Consider the following 25,512-nt stretch of genomic DNA (forward strand, 5'->3'; position numbering starts at 1 on the left):
CCTTGCAGGGAGGTTTGAGAGTGTTGTTGGAGAGGGTTTAAACTAACTTGGGAAAGGGGGTGGGATCATAGAATCCTTACAGTACAGAAAGAGGCCATTCAACCCATCATGTGGGTTTCCTCCAGGTGCTCTGGTTTCCTCCCACGGTCGAAAGATATGCCATGCTAAATTGCCCCTTAGTATCCCAGGATGTGCAGGTTAGAGGTATTAGTGGGATAAATGTGTGGGGTAAAGAGTATAGGGCCTGGGATTGTTGTTAATGTAGACTTGATGGGCCGAATGGCCTCCTCCTGCACTGTAGGGTTTCTATGATTCTATGTCTGCACCAACAACAATCCCTCCCAGAGCCTATTCCCATCACCTCCACCCTGACTTCACATAGATCTTGCAAGAAGGTTTGGCAGGAGAAGACGCACAGCAAAAATTAGAAGTGACTGCAAGTAAGTCAGGAAGACATTGAGGTAATAGGCCAATTAAGGCATGAAGCATTTTGGCAAGAATGGATGGTATTTATTTTAATGCAAGAAGTTTGATGAACAAGACAGATGAGCTGAGGGCACAAATTAAAACATGATCTGAGGATATCCTTGCTACATAGGGAGTACAGCGAAAGTTTACCAGTCTGATTCCTGGAAAGACTAAATTGGTTAGGATTATATTCACTGGAATTTAGATGAATGAGAGGGATAGGAACCTATAAAATTCAAACAGGGTTAGACAGGGTAGTTTCAGGAAGAATGTTCCCAATGCGGGATAGTCCAGAACTGGGGGTCATAGTTTGAGGATAAGTTTTAGAACTGAGGTGAGGAGAAATTTCTTCACCTGGAGGGTGGTGGAAGTGTGGAATTCATGACCACAGAAAGTAGTTGAGTGAGGTGTTGACATGTGTTGCATACAGCAGGTTGCAGAAAAGGCAAATGGTATGTTGGCCTTCATGGCAAGTACAGGAGCAGGGATATCTTGATGCAACTATTGGCATTTGGAATACTGTGTGCAGTTTTGGTCTCTTTATCTGAGGAACGATGTTCTTGCTCAAGAGGGAGTGCAGCAAAGGTTTACCAGACTGAATCCTGGGATGGCAGGATTGATGTAAGAGGGCAGATTAAGATTGTATTCATTGGAGTTCAGAAGAATGAGGGGGATCACACAGAAACATTGTCTGATTGGCTCTTGGGACTAAACGGGTCAAGGGATATGGGGGGAAAGGGGGAATCAGGAGATTGAATTTGATGATCAGCCATGATCAAAATGAATGGTGGGGCAGAGTCAAAGAGCTGAATGGCCTACTCTTGCTTCTTGTTTCTAAATCTATAAAATTCTAATTGGACTAAACAGGGATATGTGCAAAAGGATGTTCGTGATGGTGGGAGGTGTCCAGACCAGGTTTCTCAGTCTGAGAATACAGGGTTGACAGATTAACACAGAGATAAGGAGAAATTTCTTCACCCAAAGGGCGGTCAGCTATGGAATTTGCTCCCATAGAAATTGCTGAGGCCAAAACATCCCAGGGATCAAAGGTAAACTTGCTCGACAGATACAGAACTGGCTTGACCATTGAAGGCATATGATAGCAGTGGAGGGGTCTTTTTCTGATTGGAGGTCGGTGACTAGTGGTGTTCGACAGGGCTCAGTATGGGACCTCTGCTGTTTGTGATATATGTATATAAATGATTTGGAAGAAATGTAACTGGTCTGGTTAGTAAGTTTGTGGATGACACAAAGGTGGCTGGAGTTGCAGCTGGTGATGAACATTGTCAGAGAACACAGCAGGATATAGATATGCTGGAAAATTGGGCAGAGAAATGGCAGATGGAATTTAATCCAGATAAATGCGAAATGATGCATTTTGGTAGATCTAATGCAGGGGGGAGCTATACAATAAATGGCAGAACCACCAGGAGTATAGACACACAAAGGGATCTGGGTGTGCAAGTCCACAGATCCTTAAAGGTGGCAACACTGGTGGAAAAGGTGGTGAAGAAGGCATATGGCATGCTTGCCTTTATTGGACAGGGCATAGAGTAGAAAAGTTGGCATATGATGTTGCAGTTATATAGAACGTTGGTTAGGCCACATTTGGAACACTGCGTCCAGTTCTGGTCGCCACATTACCAGAAGAACGTGCAGGCTTTGGAGAGAGTGCAGAAAAGGTTTACCAGGATGTTGCCTGGTAATGAGGGTTTTAGCTGTGGGGTGAGATTGAGTAAACTAGGGTTGTTCTCCCTAGAAAGACGGACGTTGAAAGGTGACCTAATAGAAGTTTATAAAATTATGAAGGGCATAGATAGGGTAAACAGTTGGAAGCTTTTTCCCAGGTTGAAAATGACAAACACAAAGGGTCACAAGGTCAAGGTAAGGTTGGGGGGGGGGGACAAGGTTCAATATAGATATGCGGGGGGCGTATTTTACAGGGAGGGTGGTGGGGGCCTGGAATGCACTACCAAGCAAAGTAGTTGAGGCAGACACGCTAGGAACATTTAAGACTTATCTAGATAGCTACATGAACAGACTGGGAATAGAGGGATACAAACAGATAGTCTAGTTCGGAACATTTGATCAGTGCAGGCTTAGAGGGCTGAAGTGCCTGTTCCTGTGCTGTATTGTTCTTTGTTCTGTGTTCAAAAAGCAGTTACATATAGCACTTAGGCAAAGAATCAAAGGATATAATTTTTTAAAAGTTTATTAGTATCACAAGTAGGTTTTACATTAACACTGCAATGAAGTTACTGGGAAAATTTCCTGGTTGCCAGATTCTGGTGCTGTTTGGGTACATGAAGGGAGAATTTTGCATGGCCAATGCACCTAACCTGCATATCTTTCAGACTGTGGGAGGAAACCTAAGCATCCGGAGAAAATTCATGCAGATACTGGGATATGTGCAGACTCTCCACAGAGTGACCCAAGCCAGAAATCGAACCCAGGTCTCAGGCGCTGTGAAGCAGCAGTGCAACCATGCCCCCTATATGGGTGGGTGGGGGGGAGAAGGTGGGATCAGACTGTTGCATTGGCTGATCAGCAATGACCATAATGAATGGAACATAATGAATGGAAAGGTGTCCAGGAGAACTTCTGAAGCCAATATGTAGAAGGACCTACAGAGGACTTATATTTAGTAATGAAGCCAGGCAAGTTGTTGAAGCATCTTGCACACAGCGTTCAGCAGGGAAGATGCTGTTACCAATGTCAATGTGTTCCAATAAAGAAAAAGGGTGGAACCAACAAATCCAATGAACCCGGAATATTGAGGGGCTTGCAGGAATCAGTCCTTGCTGTTTGTGGTTTATATAAATGATTTAGACTTGAACGTAGGAGGATGATCAGTAAATTTGTGGATGATATGAAAATTGGTTGAATGGTAAATAACAAGGAGGGTAGTGTTTGATTACAGGGGGCCGGTAAGAGGGGCTGATCAATGGCAATCTGAATTCAACTCAGATAAGTGTGAGGTAATGTACTTGGGAAGGACAAACAAGGCAAGGCAATAGATGAATGCGAAGCACTGAGAATCAAATGGACTTTGGTGTGCACATATATTGGTTCCTTAAGTTAGCAGGACAGGTGAATAATTTGGTTAACCAAATTAGGTGGAGAGATGGCAGATGGACTTTAATCTGGACAAATGTGAGATAATGCATTTTGGAAGGTCTAATATAGATGGAAATATACAGTAAATGGCAGTATCCTTCAGAGTATTGATAGGCAGAGGGATCTGGGTGTACGAGTACATAGGTCACTGAAAGTGGCAACGCAGATGGAGAAGGTAATCAACAAGGCATATGGCATGCTTGCCTTCATTGGCTGGGCACTGAGTTTAAAAATTGGCAAGTCATGTTGCAACTTTATAGAACCTTGGTTAGGCCACACTTGGAGTATAGTGTTCAATTTTGGTCGCCACACTACCAGAAGAACATGGAGGCTTTGGAGAGGGCACAGAAAAGATCTACCAGGATGTTGCCTGTTATGGACAGCATTAGCTGTGAGGGCAGGTTGGAAAAACTTGGTTTATTCTCACTGGAATGACAGAAGTTGAGGGGTGACCTGATAGAAGTCTACAAGATTATTAGGGGCATAGACAGAGTGGAGAGTCAGAAGCTTTTTCCCAGGGTGGAAGAGTCAATTACTAGGGGGCATAGATTTAAGGTGCAGGGGGCAAGGTTTAAAGGAGATGTACAAGGCATGTTTTTCACATAGAAGGTGGTGACCGCCTGGAACTTGCTCCGGGGAGGTAGTGGAAGCAGATACGATAGTGACTTTTAAGGGGCATCTTAACAAATACATGAATAGGATGGGAATAAAGGATATGGTCTCTGGAAGAGTCGAGGGTTTTAGTTCAGTCCGGCAGCATGGTCAGTGTAGGCTTGGTGGGCCGAAGGGCCTGTTCTTTGTTCTATCATGGAAGTACTGAGAGGGGATATATCCAATGGTTCGCCCACCGAGTCTGTATAGGTAGCTATCATATGGAGATGCCGGTGTTGGACTGGGATGAGAACAGTAACAAGTCTCACCTGAGGAAAGACCAGACTCCGAAAGCTTGTGATTCCAAATAAACCTGTTGGCCTTTAACTTGGTGTTGCAAGACTTTTTTCTATATGGCTAGAACTGAGAAATATGAAGGAGAGATCACTTTGATAGGATTGTCCTACAGGCCCCTGAATAGCGGGAAATTGAGGAGCAAATATGTAAGGAGATTACAGATAGCTCCAAGAAAAACAGGCTGGTAATAGTAGGGGACTTTAACTTTCCCAACATTGACTGGGACAGCCATAGTATCTGGAGCTTTGATGGAGAGAAATTTGTTGCATGTATTCAGGAGGAATTTCTCATTCAATAGGTGAATGGCCTGACTGGAGAGGGGCAAAACTTGGCCTCCTCTTGGGAAATAAGGAAAGGCAAGTGACAGAATTGAGGGATCACTTTGGGACAAGTGACCATAATTCCATTAGCTTTAAGATAGCTATAGAAAATGATTGGTCTGGCCCAAAAATTGGCAAGGCTAATTTTGATGATATTAGTCAGAAACTTTCAAAAGTTGATTAGGGAAGTCTGTTAACAGGCAGAAGGATCTCTGGTAAGTCGGAGGCTTTGAAAAGTATGTTAACCAGGGTGCAGGGTAAGCACATTCCTTTTAGAATGAAGGCCAAAGCTTGTTGAAGTAGTGAACCACGGATGACTCGGGATATTGAGGCCCTGGTCAAAAAGGAATAGGAGGCCTTTGACAGTCATAGGCAGTTGGGATCAGGTGAATCACTTTAAGAATATGGAGGTTGTCCGAGTTGAGTTAAGAGAGAAATCAGGAGGGCAAAAGGGGACATGAGATTGCTTTGGCAGATAAGGCAAAGGAAAATCCAAAGAGCTTCTACAAATACATAATGGACAAAAGAGTAATTAAGGAGAGCGTAGGGCCTCTTAAGAATCACCAAGGTCATCTGTGTGTGAATCCACAAGAAATGGCTGAGATCCTAACTGAATATTTTTCATTAGTTGAGAAAGGTATAGATGTTAGGGAACTTGGGGTAATAAACAGTGATATCTTGAGGAGAGTACATATTATAGAGGTGGTGGTGCTGAAAGTCTTAAAGCACATTAAGATAGATAAATCCCTGGGACCTGATGAAATGTATCCCAGAATGCTGTGGGAGGCTAGTGAGTAAATCACAGGACCCCTAATAGAGATATTTGAATCACTGAAAGCCACAAGTGAGGTGCCTGAAGATTGGAGGGTAGCAAATGTTGTGCCTTTGTTTAAGAAGAACTGCAGGGAACTACAGACTGGTGAGCCTAATGTGTGTAATGGGTAAGTTGTTAAAAGATATTCTGAGAGACAGATTACAGGCATTCAGAGTGGCAAGGACTGATTAGGGGCAGTCAGCATAGCTTTGTGAGTGGAAAATTATGTCACAGGAATTTGATTGAGTATTTTGACAGGGTAACCAAGAAGTTAAATGAATCATTGTGTCATAGAGGTTTACAGCATGGAAACAGACTCTTGGGCCCAACTTGTCTATGCAGCCCCCCTTTTTTTAAACCACTAAGCTGGTTCCAATTGCCCACATTTGTCCCATATTTGTCTATACCCATTTTAACTATGTAACTGTCTAAATTCTGTTCAAAGACCAAATTGTACCTGCCTCTACTACTACCTCTGTAGCTTGTTCCAGCCACTCATCACCTTCTCTGTGAACAAAAGTGCCCCTCTGGACTCTTTTGTATTACTCCCCTTTCACCTTAAACCTATGCCCTCTAGTTTTAGTAACCCCAGCTTTGGGAAAAGATGCTGATTATCTAGCTGATCTGTGCTCCTCATTATTTTATAGGCTTCTAAGAACCCCTAAGGTTCCTACACTTCAGGGAAAAGAAGTCCCAGTCTATCTAGTCTCTCCTTATAACTCAAACCATCAAGCCGGTGGCATCCTAGTAAATCCTTTCTGCACTCTTTCCAATTTAATAATATCCTTCCTACAACAATAGGATGACCAGGAGTGCACACAATATTCCAAATGTGGTCTTACCAATATCTTATACAACTTCAACACGACGTCCCAACTACTATATTCAATGTTCTGACTAATGAAACCAAGAATGCCGATGAGGGCAGTGTAGTCGGTGTTGTCTACATAGCCTTTCACAAGGTATCACATGGTAGGTTGTTGCACAAGGTGAAATCTCACGGGGTCCAGGATGAGTAGCCAATTGGATACAAAACTGGCTTGATGACAAAAATACAGAAGGTGGTTGTAGAGTGTTGTTTTTCAAATTGGAGGCCTGTGACCTCAGCAGTGTGCCTCAGGGATCAGTGCTGTATCCAGTTATTGATCATTTATATTCATGATTTGGATGAAAATTTAGGAGGCATAGTTAGTAAGTTCGCAGATGACACCTAGACTGGTGGCACGGTGGACAGTAAAGAAGGTTATCTAGGATTGCAACAGGATCTTGATCACTTGGGCCAGTGGGCTGAAGAATGGCAGATGGAGTTTAATTTAGGTAAATGCAAAGTCATACATTTTGGTAGATTGAACCAGGGCTGGACTTACTCAGTTAATGGTAGGGCACTGGGGAGAGTTACAGAACAAAGCGATCTAGGGGTACAGGTTCATTGATCCTTGAAAGTGGAGTCAGAGTGGTGAAGAAGGCATTCCAGCATGGTTTCATTGGTCAGAACATTGAATACAGGAGTTGGGAAGTCTTGTTGAGTCATACAAAACATTGGTAAGGCCACACTTGGAATACTGGGTACAGTTCTGGTTACCCTATTATCAAAAGGATATTATTAAACTAAAAAGAATGCAGAAAAGATTTACTAGGATGCTACCGGGACTTGATGGTTTGAGCTATAACGACATGCTGGACAGACTGGGACTTTTTCCCCTGGTGCACAGGAGGCTCAAGGGTGGTCTTATGGAAGTCTACAAAACAATGAAGGGCATAGATAAGGTAGATAGTCAACATCTTTTCCCAAAGGTTGCGGATTCTAAAACTAGAGGCCACAGGTTTAAGGTGAGAGGGGAGAGATACAAAAGGGTCCAGAGGGACAGTTTTTTTCAGAGTGGTGAGTGTCTGGAACAAGCTGTCAGAGGTAATAGTAGAGGTAGGTACGATTTTGCCTTTTAAAACGCATTCAGGCAGTTACATGGGTAAGATGGGTAAAGAGAGATATGGGCCAAAAGGGGGCAATGGGGAATAGCTTGGGGGTTAAAAACTGGGCAGCATGGACAAGTTGGGCTGATGTGCTTGTTACCACATTGTAAACCTGTATGAAATGAAATCTGTCTATGCAGATGTATCAGATAGGGTTATAAGTTTTTGGGACATGCAGAATCATTGCAAAGCTGAAAGCCGTACTCATTGCAACTGGTGGAATTTATGTTTAATTAACATATCTAGAATATAGAGCTAGTTAATAACATCAATTGTTGTAAAAACCCATCTGGTTCACTGATATCCTTTCGGGAAGGAAATTTGCCCTTCTTACCTGGTCTGACTCCTGACCCACTGCCCTCTGAAATGGCCAAATGAGACACTCAGTTCAAGGACAATTAGGGATGGGCAACAAATGTTGGCCTTGCCAGTGACATCCCATGAATGAATATAAAGCAAATTAATTTTGGAATGTGGCCTTTGAAATAAAAGTCTGCATGTCTCTGATATATATATATAAAAATAAATAATAAAAGCAAATTACTATGGATGTTGGAATCTGAAACCAAAACAGAAAATCTCACCAGGTCTGAGATGTCCCAAAAACTTATAACCCTACCTGATTCATCTGCATAGACAGATTTCATAGAGGTTTACAACATGGAACCAAGCCCTTCAGCCCAAATTGTCCATGCTGCCCAGTTTTTAACCCCCAAGTTACTCCCAATTGCTCGTGTTTGGTCAAAGCTTTGACAAAGGGTCATCTGGACTCAAAACATCAGCTCTTTTCTCTCCTTACAGGTATTGCCAGACCTGCTGAGACTTTCCTGTGTTTTTCCTTTTGGTCATCTGTAAACGACTTGGATGAAAACATAGATGGGTGGATTAGTAAGTTTGAGGTGACACAAAGATAGGTGGAGCTGTGGATGGTGTAGAAAGTTATCAAAGGATACAGTGGGATATAGATTAGTTGCAGAAATGGGTGGAGAAATGGCAGATGGAGTTAAATCTGGGCAAGGGTGAGGTGTTGCACTTTGGAGATCAAATGTTAAGGGTAAGTATACACCCTGAACACATTGGTATACAGAGGGATCTTGGGGTTCAAGTCCATAGCTCCCTGAAAGTAGCCACACAAGTGTTTAAGGTGGTAAGGAAGGCGAATGGCATACTTGGCTTTATTAGTTGGGAAGTGAATACTAAAGTCAGGATGTCATGTTGCAGCTTTTATAAAACTTTGGTTAGGTCGCACTTATTGCGTTCAATTTCTGGTCACCACATTACAGGAAGGATGGGGAAGCTTTGGTGGGAATCAGAAAAAGTTTACCAAGTTGCTGCCTGGATTAGAGTGTGTGAGCTATAAGGAAATGCTGGACAAACTAGGGTTGTTTTCTCTGGAATGGCAGAGGCTGAGGGGAGACCTGATGGAAGTCTACAAAACTATGAGAGGCATAGATAGGGTTGATGTTCAGAATCTTTTTCCCAGAGTTGAAATATCTCATACCAGGAGGCACTTATGGTGAGAAGGGCAAAGTTCAAAGAGATTTGAGGGGCAAGTTTTTTTTTACAGAGTGGTGGATGTCAGGAATGTGCCGCCAAAGCAAGGACTTTTAGATAAACAGCTGTATATCATAGGAATAGAGGGATACGGACCAAGGGCAGGCAGAAGAAATTATAGAGTCATAGAATCACAGTCATAATTTGGCATCATGTTCAGCACAATGTTGTGGACCAAAGGGCCTGTTCTTCTGCCGTACTGTTTTGTGTTCTCTGTTTTATTTCTCTCCATTGTGTCAAAAACTCCTTCCCGTAATATGTGGTCAGTTTAAATCAATTCAAATGAAAATTAATTTAAAGCTGTGTCTTCTTATGACATCTTGTGGCACCTGTTAGGAGGCAAACAGACGCTGCAACTTCTTCTGGTTCCATTCTGAAGTGCCAGAAGGTGTAAAACTTCTGTCCTTGCCAGGACATTTTTCATCTCATTCTCTCAGGGATAAAGGAAATTCAGGGTGATTGATTCCTTGCTGGGGAGCAGTCCCTCAATACGGGACAGTTGGTTAGTGATGCAAAGTGATACGAACAACGTGGGTTCAATTCCCTGAGGATATTTTTGATGGCTCCGCCTTCTCAGCCTTGCCCCTCACCTGAGAAGAGGTGATCTCAGGTTAAACCACCACCAGTCAGTTATCCTCCTCAAAGGAGAAAGTAGCATATGGTCATCCGGGACTGTGGCAACTTTAGCTTTTTAATTCCACACAAATTGTGGTCCTTCATGATATCCAGATACGAATGTTTGTAGCTTTTCTAATACATGAGCATCATTTGTTCAACTTGATCCTGTTGCTCTACTGCAATTCAGTTACACATTGACATAATTTCACACACATTTATATACCTCACACACCCCTTCACACACACACACCTTTACATACATGCATCCAAATCTAAATATAAACTCTCGCACATGCATGCATGCCCACACACACACTTAGATGCACAAACACACACACCTTTGCAAACATACACACATACATCTTTGTGTGCACGCACGCACACACACACACCCCTTCACACACACCTCTACACATGCAAACACACCCCTTCACACACACATCTTTACACATGTAGACACACAGCCATAGCTTTACACATGTAGGCATACACACACCTTCTCACACATACACACATGTTGCCACACATACACACACTTTCACACACATACAGGCATCCACACAAACATGCATGCCTCGACATACTCACAGACACATTTACACACTCACAGATACACATGCACACACACCTCTTCTCACACACACACACGTTTAGACACTTTTGCAAACCTTTAAACGCGTACACACACAACACATACATTCACACATAAACACACCACTTCACACATACACCTTCGCACACGTTAACACACATAACGACATGGCAAGACTCCACATACATACAAGCCCACATACACACTTACACATGTTCACAAACATGCATACACATACACACTCCTTCACACATGTACCTTTGCACATATACATACACAGAACATAGAACACAGCACAAACAGGCCCTTCAGCCCACAAGTTGCGCCAATCACATCTATACCTACCAAGCCATAGAACTATCTGTAACTCCCAATCCCATTAGATCCCATATACTCATCCAGAAGTCTTTTAAAAGACTCCAGCGAGTTCGCCTCTACCACCACCGATGGCAGCCGATTCCACTCACTCACCACCCTCTGAGTGAAAAACTTACCCCTAACGTCTCCTCTGTACTTGCTTCCCAGCACCTTAAACCTGTGTCCTCTCGTTGAAAACATTTCAGCCCTGGGAAATAGCCTCCGAGAATCCACCCTATCTATTCCTCTCAACATTTCATAAACCTCTATCAGGTCGCCTCTAAACCTTCGTCTCTCCAGGGAGAAGAGACCTAGCTCCCTCGACCTATCTTCATAAAGCATGCCTCCCAATCCAGGCAACATCCTTGTAAATCTCCTCTGCACCCTCTCAATAGCTCCACATCCTTCCTGTAATGAGGCGACCAGAACTGCACACAGTACTCCAGGTGGGGTCTGACAAGAGTCTTATAAATTTGCAGCATTACCTCCCGACTCCTAAACTCAATCTCTCGATTAATGAAGGCCAGTACACCATACGCCTTTTCGACCACATCCTCCACCTGCGAGGCCAATTTAAGAGTCCTCTGGACCCGGACCCCATGATCCTTCTGTTCTTCAATACAGCTAAGACTCCTACCCTTGATATTGTACTCCTGCATCCCATTGGTCCTGCCAAAATGGACCACTACACGTTTATCCGCGTTGAAGTCCATCTGCCACTTCGCCGCCCAGTCTTGCATCCTATCTATGTCACGCTGCAACTTCTGACATCCCTCCAGACTATCCACAACACCACCAACCTTCGTATCATTGGCAAACTTACTAACCCATCCCTCCACTTCCTCATCCAGGTCATTTATGAAAATGACAAACAGCAAGGGTCCTAGAACAGATCCCTGGGGCACTCCACTGGTGACCGACCTCCATGCAGAAAAAGACCTATCCACAACCACTCTCTGCCTTCTGCAGGCAAGCCAGTTCTGGATCCACAAGGCCAAAGCCCCTTGGATCCCATGCCCTCTCACCTTCTCAAGAAGTCTTGCATGGGGGACCTTATCAAACGCCTTGCTGAAGTCCATGTAAACCACGTCCTCCGCTCTTCCTTCGTCAATGTGTTCAGTCACATTTTCAAAGAACTCAACTAGGCTCGTAAGGCACGACCTGCCCTTGACAAAGCCGTGCTGACTATTTCTGATCATTCTAAACTTCTCTAAATGCTCATAAATCTTTACGCGTACTTTCACACACAGTCTCACATACATGCATGCCTACCACATACACGCACACTCAGACACAATTATACACACAAATTTGCAAACACACACACACACACACACACACAGAATCATACACTCATAGGAACATAGGAATTAGGAGCAGAAGTAGGGAAATTCAGCCCTTTGAGCCCACTCCGTCATTCAATCAAATCATGGCTGATTTTTCCTGGTTTCAAATCCATCTCTCCAACCATTCCCATATCCCTATTTTTTATTAGAAATATATCTATCTCCTTCTTGAAACCATTCAACAATTCAGACTCCACTGCGCTATGGGAGTGAGTTACTCAAATTCACCACCCTCTGTGAGACGTAGTTCCTCCTCATCTCAGTTTCAAATCTACCACCACTCAACTCATACCTGTGCCCCCTCTTGTTCTAGATTGCCCCATAAGAGGAAATATTTGTTCTACATTTACTTTATCAATCCCTTTTAAAATTTAATAAACTTCATGCAGATCCCTTCTCTTCCTTCTAAACTCTAGTGAGTATAAGTCCAAACTGTTTAATCTATCCTCATACATCAACCGTTTCATTCCCAGCATCAATCTGGTGAACCACCTCTGGACTGCCTCCAATGCTATCACATCCTTCCTCAAATAAGGAGACCAAAACTGGACACAATACTCCAGATGTGAGCTCATCAATACCCTTTCTGATTGCAACAATGTTTCTCTTTGACACTCCAGTCCCTTTGCAATAAATGCCAACACCTCATTTGAGTGTCACACACACTCACACACACACACACACACACACACACACACACTCTCTCTCTCTCTCTCTCTCTCTCAAGAATCCTAAACCTCACTGAAGAACGTTTACTAATAACCCAATAACAACCCTGAATTATCCGCATAGATGACATATCAATATATCTGGCTTCATATGATTCAACTATTCACTGCCTTACCTGCCGCAAGAAAACTGTTGATAAACCACATCGCTGCTTGGAATTTTGATTCCAATATTGTGATTCTAGTTAAAGCTCTGGTAATAAAGGAAGGGACAGCACAATTACCTACTGGTTTTCTAAAGCTTTTTATTCTGAAATTTGATCAAGGATGCCAATGATGAAGGATGGGGCATATTTTATCACCACCACTCAGTGTCAGAAATGAGTCTAGTTAGATCCAGAGTAAGGATTCCACCACTCTGCCACAACCTCAGAACCACCCATCAGTCTTAATAAATTTAGTTATGGCATGTTTCTCTACTGGATGATGATTTTAGTGTAATGATAATGTAATTGGGCGAGTAATTCAGAGACCCAAGCCTCTTATTCCTTCTTGTCTTGTGGACAAGGGTTCAAATCCCATCACAGCAACTGGTAGAATATAAATTCAGTTAATAAGCTGGAATAAAATGTTTGTCTCAGTAATGATTAACATGAATTGATTGCCATAAAAACCCATTTAGTTCTTGTCAACCTTATCTGGTTTGGCCTACATGTGACTCGAGACCAGCTGTTGACTCTTAACTGCCCTCTAAAATAGAATGGCAAGCCACTGGGTTCAAGGGCAATTATGGATGGACAATAAATGCTGTGATAAAGGCAAAATACTGAGGATACTGGAATCTGAAAGAAAAACAGAAAGTGCTGGAAAATCTCAGCAGGCCTGACAGCATCTGTGGAAAGAGAATAGGGCCAATATTTCGAGTTAGGATGAGCCCAGCTCTGATTAAGGATCATGCAGACTCAAAATGTTGGCTCTGTTCTCTCCATAGATGCTGTCAGGCCTGCTGAGATTCTCTAACATTTTCTGTTTTTGTGCAATTAATGCTGGCCTCGCAGATTCTTTTTTTTCAAATACTAGTGTTATTGTCATTTCTTCAAATAAATGTATTTGAACGTATGATGTGTAGGTACTTGTCGATCTGAAAGATTGTAACTCTGATTGTTCATTGGATGAATGAGTCAGTGGGAATTTAGTCTTGTGAACTGTCACTACTCGATAAGAATATAAATATTAAAGGAGACTATGGATTATGCAATAGAAACAGTCTCAGAAAATTTGGGTCTACTTGTAACCGATCTGAGCAAGTCAAGGTCCTGGATTAGGTCAGACTAGTAACAAAAAAAGGCTCCAAAACAATAGTTGATTAAAGGTGACAGAGAACACAGTTAAGTAACAAGGAAAATGTTGAAAAGGAAAATGTTGAAAAGGAAATTACTAGCTTGACATTGTTTGACATGGAGTTGTTCTTTTCAGTAGATAGACTGCGTCTGAACAGGTCACCATCATATTTTACAAAACCACTCCCTCAGTGGGGCATTGTTCCAGTTGGTTGTTTTCTACTGAGCAATAAAAGAAAGTATTAAAGCCCTGTCTACCTTGCAAAGCATCAGAAAAGTGATCAATTGAAAATAGCTGAGAGCGAGGGGGAAAAAGCTGCCACGGTGCCTGTACATTGATCAGGTGCTGGGTGGCTTCCATGCATTCCATCTATTCAGATTAAAGCCAAATGTTGCCTTTGAAAGGAAATCACACATCTCTTCACACAAGCTCATTGCTTCTGAATTGCTCTGTTCAAGAATGAAGCACAGCCCAACGTAGAATAAAAACTCCACAGAACATGGAGGAAGTGAAGCCTTCATTATGGTGACAGACTGCAATTAGTCCAATAATAGAGACTGACATGTTTTCAAATGCATATCTTGTTTACCTCCTGTGAAATTATTCTCCTGTACTAGGAGATTAGAGTTTATTATTTTTGGAATATAGTGCTGGACAAAGTAATGTCACAAAGTAAATATCCATTTGAATTTCTCCTTGCTAATTACTTTTCCTTGTCTCTTGAAGTTGTTGAGCACAGTATGTTGCTAATGATGCTCCAGTGCCTCAGCCAAGAAGCTGTTCTTGCTTTTTACAATGAATGTCAGCAAGTTTTCACTGTGAAGTCTGATGCTGCTTGGTGTAATGGGTAGGATCTTCTTGATTCTTCCACCAACCCTTTCATATAATTATTCTGGATCATTGATTATTTTACTAGTTACCTATCTGGTCTTAATTTTCATTTGGCATCATGATGCAAGATATGGATACAAAATAAACGTGTGTATCATTATATATGAATCTGGCAGATTACACATGATCTATGAGTCAGAGTCGTAGAGGTTTACAGCATGGAATCAAGCCCTTCAGCTCAACTTTCCCAACCCCTTTTTTTAACCTCTAAGCTAGTCCCAATTGCCCATGTTTGGCCCATATCCAAAACTGCCCCCTGGACCCTTTTGTATCTCTGCCCTCTCTCCTTAAACCTATGCCCTTTAGTTTTAGACTCCCCTCCCTTTGGGAAAGATATTGACTATCTAGTTGATCATTATTTTATCGACCTTTAATAACATCACCCCAAAGCCTCCTATGCTCCAGAGAAAAAAGTGCGAGTCTATCCAGCCTCTCCTTATAACTCAAACCATCACGACCTGGTAGCATCCTAGTAAATCTCTTCTGCACTTTTTCTAGTTTAATAATATTCTTTCTATAATAGAGTGACCAGAACAGTACAAGTTCCAAGTGTGCCCTTATCAATGTCTTGTACAACTTCAACAAGACGTCCCAACTCCTGTATTCAATGCTCTGACTAATGAGACCAAACATGCTGAATCCCTTCTTTCACCACTCTGTCCACCTGTGACTCCACTTTCAAGGAGCTATGAACGTGTTCCCCAAGATCTCTTTGTTCCATAACCCTCCCCAGTGCCCTACCACTAACTGAGTAAGTCCTGCCCTGGTTTGATCTACAAAATGTATCACCTCGTATTTATCTAAATCAAACTTCATCTGCCATTTGACAGCCCATCGGCCCAATTATCAAGATCCCATTGCAATCCTAGATAATCTTCTTCACTGTCCACTATATTAGAATACAACCTACCCAGACCTCTGGGGCTGAACCTTTGCTTTGTGGTGGGGAAGGATTTAGGAGTTGGGAATCTTTCCGGATCTCAAACTCACCCCTAGGGGGAAACAGTCACTGGCCTGGAATTCTGACTGGGGTGTCCAATCAATTGTCAGAGGCAGGTTCTCTGTCCAATTACGAATGGTGGATAGGCTCTGGAAGGTGGAGGGTCATTCAGAAACCTCCCTTGAGGAAAATTAGTTGAAGCCAGTTGGGAAAATTAACTGGTCGTGCAGAAAAAGCAGTTCACAGTTGGTTTTAACTGAATTCAACTGGAATAACTGGATCTCTGCTCATCCCACTGGCTTGAATCATAGAATCCCTACAGTGCAGAAGAAGGCCATTTGGCCCATCAAGCCTGCACTTATGACAATCCTATCCCCACAGTACCAGCGAGGCAACATGCCATCCTTGTGGCCACAGAAATGTCTATCTATTCCCCTAACATTTGAATCCCCTATTACTCTTGCAAATCTCCTCCTTTTGCTTCTCCCCTGTGAAGCAGAGCCAAACATGGTGCTACAAGCGCGGCTGTTGTTATTTTCCCCTGAGAGGTCATTCCCCTTAACAGTATCCAAAGTGATTTTCAGGGGAATGGCCACAAGGAATTCCTACACAGCCTGCCTAGTCCTCTTGCTCTGTCTGGTGGTCACCCATTTCCTTCCAGCCCGTGGAGTCTTAGCCTGCAGTGTGACCACCTCTTTATATGTGCTATCCATGATACTTTCTGTCTTGCGAATACTCCACAGTGGCTCAAGCTCCAAAACTCAGGCTTCCAAGAGTTGCATGTGTTGTACCTGTCCTGATAAAGGCAGTGTCATAGAATCAGAGAATTTGTAGTGTGCAGAAGGAGGTCATTTGGCCCAACAATTCTGCACTGATTTACAGTTAGAGCATCTTAACAGTACCACCCCCCCATCCTTTCCCCATAGCCCCAGTGTATTTATCTCACTAACCTTCCTAACCTACACATCTTGGGACACGAAGGGGCAATTTAACATGGGCAGTCTACTAAGCTGCACTTCTTTGAACTGTGTTAGGGAACATATTTACCCACGAATCCCTCTAACTTACGCATCCTTGGACACTAAGGAGCAATTTAGCATAGCCAATCCACCTAACCCGCACATCTTTGGACTTTGGGACGAAACTGGAGCACCCAGAGGAAACCCATGCAGACACAGGGAGAATGTGCAAACTCCACACAGACAGTGACTGAAGCCAGGAGTCGAACACAGGTCCCTGGAGCTGTGAGGCAGCAGTGCTAACGACTGTGCCACCATCCCATCCGAGCGGGGACATTGGAGTCTTAGTGGAATTAATTGACTTGTTTCTGGTCCAACTGAAATTAACTGGAAATAACTGAAAATTTCACAAAGGAATTAAATACAGCTCTTAGGGCTAAAGGGATTAAGGGCTATGGGGGAAGACAGGATCAGGATATTGAATTTGATAATCAGCCAGGATCATAATGAATGGCAGAGCAAACTTAAAGGGCCAAATGGCTTACTCCTGCTTCTGTTTGCTATGTATGTTTCCATATAGATAGAGCGTAACACCCCCCACCCCGCCCCCCAAACCCCCACACACTGTCCTCATCAAACACTCTCAGAACAAATACAGCACAGGGTTAGATACAGAATTAAGTTCTTTCCGAACTGTTCCCATCAAACACTCTAAGGACAGATACAGCATGGGTTTAGATACAGAATAAAGCTCCTTCTACACTGACCCCATCAAATGTTCCTCGACAGAACAGCACAGGATTAGATTCAGAGCAAAGCTCCCTCCACACTGTCCCCATCAAATACTACCAGAACAGGTACAGCATGGGATTATATACAGAGGTAAGCTCCTTCCACACTGTTCCCCCCAAACACTCTCAGGGCAGGTACAGCATGGGGTTAGATACAGAATAAAGCATCTTGTATACTGTCATCCAGCCTGACAGGAGCAGTTGGCTGTGATAAATAGTATCGTCGAATCATAGAACTCTACAGTGCAGAAAGAGGCCCTTTGGCCCATCGAGTCGGCACCGACCACAATCCCACCCAGGCCCTACCCCCAAATCCCCACATATTTTATCCGCTAATCCCTCTAACCTAAGCATCTCAGGACACTAAGGGGCAATTTTACCATGGCCAATCAACCTAACCTGCGCATCTTTGGACCGTGGGAGGAAACCGGAGCACCCAGAGGAAACCCACGCAGGCACAAGGAGAATGTGCAAACTCCACACAGACAGTGACCTGAGCTGGGAATCGAACCCAGGTCCCTGGAGCTGTGAAGCAGCAGTGCTAACCACTTGTGCTACTGTGCCGCCCGTAACATGTCCTTCAACATGTCCTTTCAGCAACTTCTTAAAAGTAGTTAATTTAAAAAATACATAAAACACCCACAACTGTGGAGCAGATGGGAAAAGTGTGAAATTGCTCACATTGGTACGAGTAAAAAATCAGAGTATTACTTAAATAGAGATCGACTGTAGAATGCTGATGTGCAGAGGGATTTGGGCGTTCTCATATGTGAGTTGCAAAGTTAACATGCAGGTACAGAAAGTAATAAGAAGGCAATTAGAACACTATATTTTATTCCAAGATGAATTGAACGTAAAAGGATGTTATGTTTCAATTATGCATGGCATTGGTGAGACCGCATCTCGAATACTGTGTGCAGCTTCTGTCTCCTTATTTAAGGAAAGGTGTAAATACATTTACAGAAGGTTTAATGGATTGATACCTGGAATAAGTGGATTGTTTTATGAGGAATGGTTAGACAGACTGAGATTGTGTCCACAGAAGTTTAGAAGAGTGAAGGGTGACTTCATTGAAGTGTATAACATCCTGAACGATCTTGAAAAGGTGATTGTGGAAAGCATATTTCCTGTTATGGTGAGATCAGAACTAGGGGGCATGATTTTAAAATGAAGGGATGCTCTATAGCACAGAAACAAAGAGAATTTCTTTCTCTCAGAGGGTGTGCAACTTTGGAATTTTCTGCCTCAGAAGGTAGTAGAGGCAGGTCACTGCATATTTTTAAGGTGGAAGTAGATAGATTCTTGTTAGGTAAGGGAATCATAGGTTGTGGGTGGTAGATGGAAAATTTGAAACATAAACAATTCAGAGATGATTGTATTGAATGACAGAGCATGCTTGAAGGGCCAAATGGCCTATGCCGATTTTATATATTTGTAAGCCCTTTACAGGAAGGCTTTGGAAACATCTTACCCAGGCAGGCAGAGAGAGCCTAAAAACTTGACAAGAATATGACCTCCTCCCCATTCCAGGCTGCCACAGATTGTCCACCTCCAAATGGTTGCCCTATACTGCATTGGGAAACTGGAGGGAAATTATAAAAATCCATTTAACAAGGCCCTTAACAGGCTTCATTGCCCAGCCTGTTAGGGTCAAGAAACCGATAGGCTGGCTAATATATAAAGAAAGACACAATTGCAAGATAATGTTGGAATCCATTATCTTGCCAATCATGTCTTTGTCTATATATGCCATTTTTGTGAAACCAACCTCTTCACTCACCTGAAGGAGCAATGCTCTGAACCTGTTGGACATTAACCTGGCGTTGTGAGACTTCTTACTGTGTCCATTCAGTAAGATTGCCTATTTTCAGGATTCTTATCCGGCCAGAGGAATTAGATTCATCTCTTAAACAACATCTTTTGAGACAATGACATTTTAAGAACATTTATGTTCAAATAAAAATGTTACAGATGAGACATTCCCGGGTTATCCTAGTAGCTAAGGAAGTATTTATTTGCATTCCAATTGAAATGTGACCGTGGAACACCATGAGGATGGAGATGCAAAGCCATCAATGGCAGGAGTGCAGGGGCAGGACAGTGGGAGATTATGTGATAAAACCTCTCAGAATGCATCCAACAAGAGTTTGGAATCCTACCTATAATTGGGACACCGAGCCAATCAAATCAGTGAGCTTTGTTGGTGTTTCTGCAGGGGTTTGTGCTTCAATTATATTGGGAGTTGATGGGTGTAGTGCCCTGTGGAAACTGTCTGTCACTGAATCTCACTCGGCCATAGTTACTGCATTAAAACACACACTGTTGAGATAACTAAATGGCTGTTTAGAATTTGTGAGGCTAGACAGTCACCTACTAGACAGTAGTTGTGAAATATTGAACTTGAAAGTTTATTTATTAGTCACAAGTAGACTTATACTAACACTGCAATGAAATTGCTGTGAAAATCCCCTAATTGCCACACTCCAACACCTGTTCAGGTACACTGAGAGAGAATTTAGCATTTTTTTCTGGATATTATACTCCCACTCTGTTTTCACCTGGCACTCAGACGTACACTTTCTAGCATAGGTGAACAGGAGTTGTCAGGAGCAGAAAACCTGACTAGCTATTCCACTCTATTGCCTCATCTGAGGTCAGCTAAGTTCAGACCAAGAATAGTGGCTGGGACTTCGGCTGAAATTCTCTGACCTCACCTGTGGCTGGGATTCTCCAGTCCTGTTGCAGTAAATGGAGTTTGACTGAACACTAAATTCTCTGTTCTTACTGGCAGTGATGGTGGGTCAAATTTGGCGTTTATTGGTAGGGGGATTGAATTTAGGAGTCGCAGCGTCATGATGCAACTGTACACAACTCTGGTGCGGCCGAACTTGGAGTATTGTGTGCAGTTCTGGTCCCCACATTACAGGAAGGATGTAGAGGCTTTGGAGAGGGTGCAGAGGAGGTTTACCAGGATGTTGCCTGGAATGGAGGGGAGATCCTATGAGGAGAGACTGAGAGATTTGGGGTTGTTTTCGCTGGAAAGAAGGCGGCTAAGAGGGGACCTTATTGAAACATATAAGATGATTAGAGGTTTAGACAGGGTGGATAGTGATAGCCTTTTTCCTAGGATGGAGAAAGCTAGCACGAGGGGGCACGGGGTTAAATTAAGGGGGGGTAGTTATAGGACTGATGTCAGGGGTAGGTTCTTTACCCAGAGGGTGGTGAGGGACTGGAATGCCCTGCCAGCTGCAGTTGTAAATGCGCCTAGTTTGGGGGCATTTAAAAGATCTGTGGATAGGTTTATGGACGAAATGGGATTGGTTTAGATTAGTGGGTTAGTGTTGTTTTTTTTTAAAAGCTGGTCGGCGCAACATCGTGGGCCGAAGGGCCTGTTCTGCGCTGTAATGTTCTAAATGAGATTGGAGAATCCCAGCCTTTGTCTTGCTCAGTAGAACAGTAAATGCTTAATGTCATGAGCTCAAGAACTGTTATATATCAAATCTTTTTAAAACATATCTTGCAAAGTCAGTTAAATATGCTGGGGCAGAAACAGGAAGCATTTAATTTTTCTTTTAAGAGAACTGTCAGGGCAATAAGATGATAGAAAACGTTTCAAAAAAGGTTAAATTTCCAATTCCTATTTTCTGGAATTATAGTCACTGAGATTTGTTAATCAGTGTCACTGTCAACATATGAAAGGCTCTCAATGAAGCACGATCACAAAACTGGAAGAAGACAGGAAAGTCAAAACTGCTGGAATGATAAGCACTCAATGCAAACAACGGCAAGAGGTTAAATGGTTCAGGCCTGACGATTGGTTTAAGCAAAAAGGCAGAAAACATTGCAAATACTGTTTTAGTGTGAACATGACACAAATCCAAGAGTCCTGCAGGGTCTTGCGAAAGAAACATGGAATCATCGTCACAGATGACAAGGATAATAAAGGGTTGGATATACCTGTCTCGTTCTCGTGACTGTAAGCTAGAGTCTGGTCTCAAACAGTTGGTGCTAGCACTCCTAGCCCTGTCAAGAGAGTGCTGTATTTCACTAATGCCAGTACATGGTATCCAATGGTGGAAGAGAAAGAGGATAGAAGAGGAAAACAAAGAAAGAATATAATGTTAGATTGTAAATCATAAAGGCAATGCACTCTTAAAAACATGAATCAGAAAACAGTTAATGATTGCAACCATTCAGTAATACTGAAAAGTTGGCTGGATGAATGTTAAAACAATTCATTCAAAAACAAAATCATTGTATAGTTAAATATTAAATATTTGACAATTATTTACTAATGCTATATACAGAACAATAAACTATTTCATTAGCACAGATCAATATAACAATCAGGAGTTGGTTTGTGTGTTGTGGAGTGAGAGTGTTGACACGGTTACATGGTTTACAACTGACATGCTGATGATTTTTGAATGGGACTGGACAAACTGCAGAAGGAATTCATGGAAGGTGACAGTTTGATTTTGGTGATTTTAATGTTGAAAAATATCAGTCTTTGTTCTAGCCCTATTTCAAGACCTGCTGAGTGTTAGGCTGCTGACTTTTTGGGAGTTAGCTGCTGAAAGGGCAGAGGACATTCCTGCAAAGATTTTGGAAAGTTAAAGTTAATTTGTTCAACAATGTATTAATTTAAGATTATTGTGAGCACTGTAACAAATCAAGGATCAGGACTTAAACAGGGCGGAATGGTGGCACAGTGGTTAGCACTGCTGCCTCACAGCTCCAGGGACCTAGGTTTGATTCCCAGCTTGGTTCACTGTCTGTGTGGAGTTTGCACATTTTCCCCATGTCTGCATGGGTTTCCTCCGGGTGCTCTGGTTTCCCCCCACAGTCCAAAGGTGTGCAGGTTAAGCTGATTAGTCATGCCAAACTGCTCTTTAATTTCCCAGGATGCATAACTTAGAGGGATTAGCAGGGAACAGTGGGGTAACAGGGATAGGGTCTGGGTGGGATTGTCATTGGTGCAGGCTCCATGGGCCAAATAGCCTCATTCAGTGGATTCTACATCCAAATCCCTTTCAGTAGATTCTGTGATCCTAAGCAGATAGATAAAATCTTTATGCTAAGAGCATTACAGGCTTCAAGCAACTTGATTTCCCTAGAGTGTCTGTTATGTAATCTATGGTGATGTACCTAAATTTACATTCATATTTCATCGAGCTATTGTTTCATAATTTATTTCAAGGTAAATCTTCCAGACACAATAGTTAATGAGTTCCCATTTAAATATTGTTAACATGTTTACTTTAATACAGGCTTCAGTTTCACTGTAATACAGCAGACAATGGTTAACAACAGTGCACGAAGATGAACAAACAATCTGAAGCCTCTTCTTTCAAAAGCAGCTATTTTACAACATAATGAAACATCCCAAGGCACTTCAGGGGAACATGAAAAAACAAAAAATTACACTGAGTCACATTAGGACACAGGGCAGGTGACAAAAAGCTTGATGAAACAAGTAGGTCTTGAAGGAAGAAGGTTAGATAGAGAGGTGGAGAGATGTACAGAGATTATTCCAGAGTTTGGGAACTATGCAGCTGAAGGCACAGTCAATTTTGGAGGACTGATTAAAATTGGGGAGCTCAAGAGACCAGAATCAGAGAAATCATAGAATCCCTACAGTGCAGAAGGAAGCCATTCAGCCCATCAAGTCCACACCGACAACAATCCCACCCAAGCTCTATCCCCGTAACCCCACATATTTACCCCGCAAACTCCTCCAATCTTTGCATCCCGGGACACTAAAGAGCAATTTAGCAAGTCCAATAAACCTAACCTGCACATCTTCGGGAGGAAATCGGAGCACCCAGAGGAAACCCACACAGACATGGGGAGAATATGCAAACTCCACACAGACAGTGACCCAAGCCAGGAATCGAACCTTGGAGCTGTGAGGCAGCAGTGCTAACCACCGTGCCGCCAAACGTGGAAATCCGAGAGGATCGTGGGGACAAAGAGATTATAAAGGGCGGGGCAAAGACATGGAGGGATATGAAAACAAGGATTTAAAATTCAAGACATTTCTAAGAGGTGCTAATATGTCACTGAGCACAGAGGTGATAGTTGAATGGGACTCATTGTGAGCAAAGACACAGACAGAAGAGTTTTGGACGATCTCAAGATTACAAATAGTAGAATGGGGAAGACCAGCCAGGAGTGCATGGAAATATTCAGATCTAAAGGATGAGGGTTGAAGGGTGCACAGTCAGTCAGTCAGATACAGAGGTCAGGGCAAGCGGAGTTATGGAAGTGGAAATGGACGGTCTTAGAGATGACATGTATATGAGGTCTGAAACTCAAGACACAAAGTGAAACCAAGTTTGCAAGTAGTTTGGTGGAATTACAGGCTGTTGCCAGGGAGAGGGACCGAGTCAATGGCTTGGAACAGAGCTGGTGATTTGGACTAAGAATACCTAAAGTTTTCCAAATATTTATCTGGAGGAAATTTCAGGTCTGCAGATTAACAATTGTATTTTGGATATTATACCAATATTCTTCTCTAATGAAACACTGCAATGGCAGAATAACTCAACAAAATGACTGACAGCAAAAAAAGCAACAACTGTCAGATCTCAAAATGACTTTCAAATATTTTTTCAAGCTGTTTACAAACAAGTTTCTAATCTACTGATTGCGAGTTTCAACAAAACACATATTCACTAGTGACTGTGTCACTCCAACCAGGTATAGCACTCCAAACCTGACAGTAACTCTCTAACCCTGGCTGCAACACTGGTGCACAGCCAGTGTTGGAAACTGTACAGTCAGAGATGGAGGTTTAACAGCCAGTATTGGAAAGTATACAGCCCAGAGTTAGAAAGTGTACAGTCAGAGATTAAAAATGTACAGAGACGCAAAGTGTACAGAAATGGAAAGTGTGCAGTCAGAGATTGAGGGTGCAGGGTCAGAGATGGAAGGTGTACATTTAGAAATAGATGGTGTACAGTCAAAAGTAAGTGGTGTACAGTCAGTGTTTGAGAGTGTAACGTCAGAGGTGCGTGCAGAGTCAAAGATGGAGGGTGTACAGAGATAGATGGTGTACAGTCAGAGGTGGAGGGTGCACAGTCAGAGGTGGAGGGTGTACAGTCAGAGATGGAGGGTATACAATTAGAGACAGAAGGCGTATAGTCAGTGTTTGAGAATATACAGTCAGAAATGGAGGGTGTGCATCAGAGATGGAGAGTGTACAATCAGAGTTGAGAGTGTACAGTCGGTATTTGAGAGAGTAAAGTCAGAAGTGGAGAGTGTACAGTTAAAAATAGTGGCTATACAGTCAGTGTTGGAGAATGTACAGTTAGAAATAGGGGGTATACAGTCAGATGTGGAGGGTGTACAGTCGGATGTGGAAGGTGTACAGTCGGATGTGGAAGGTGTACAGAGACGGAGGGTGTACAGTCAAAGATGTGGGGTGTAAAGTCAGAGATAGAGGGTGTACAGATAGACAGAGGGTGCACAGGCACAGATAGAGAACATGCAGTCAGTATTGAAGAGTGTACAGGGACAGAGGGCATACAGTCAGTGCTCGAGAATGTAGTCAGAGATGTGGATCTATACTCAGTTTTGGAGGGTGTATAGTCAGAGTTGGAGAGTTTACAGTCTGAAACAGTTGATATATAGCCCATGTTCGAGAGAGTACAGTCAGAAATGGAGGCTGTACAGTCAGAGATGGAAGGTATGCAGGCAGACGTGGATAGTGTACAGTCAGAGCATGTAAAGATGGAGGGTGTGCAGTCACAGATGGAGGCTGTGCATTCAGATAGGGAGGGTGTACAGTCAGTGTTTGAGAATGCAAAGTCAGA

General features: G+C 42.8%; 1 protein-coding gene across 23 annotated transcripts in view; it reads right to left on the bottom strand.

The window, feature by feature from the left end:
• Window positions 1-25,512, bottom strand: part of LOC145344815 (regulating synaptic membrane exocytosis protein 1-like) — a 743,305-nt gene that overhangs the window by 167,321 nt on the left and 550,472 nt on the right. For 22 of the 23 annotated variants that reach the window (XM_080191997.1, XM_080192005.1, XM_080191995.1 and 19 more), the window contains one exon: window positions 21,653-21,742. The exons of the other annotated variant lie outside the window; for it this stretch is intronic. In XM_080191997.1, coding sequence (XP_080048123.1) covers window positions 21,653-21,742 — 90 coding nt within the window. The remainder of the gene's footprint in view (window positions 1-21,652; window positions 21,743-25,512) is intronic. 23 annotated transcript variants of the gene reach the window in all.

This window comes from Carcharhinus amblyrhynchos, chromosome 7, assembly GCF_965287045.1.
Source record: "Carcharhinus amblyrhynchos chromosome 7, sCarAmb.v2.hapA, whole genome shotgun sequence".
Classification (NCBI taxonomy): domain Eukaryota; kingdom Metazoa; phylum Chordata; class Chondrichthyes; order Carcharhiniformes; family Carcharhinidae; genus Carcharhinus; species Carcharhinus amblyrhynchos.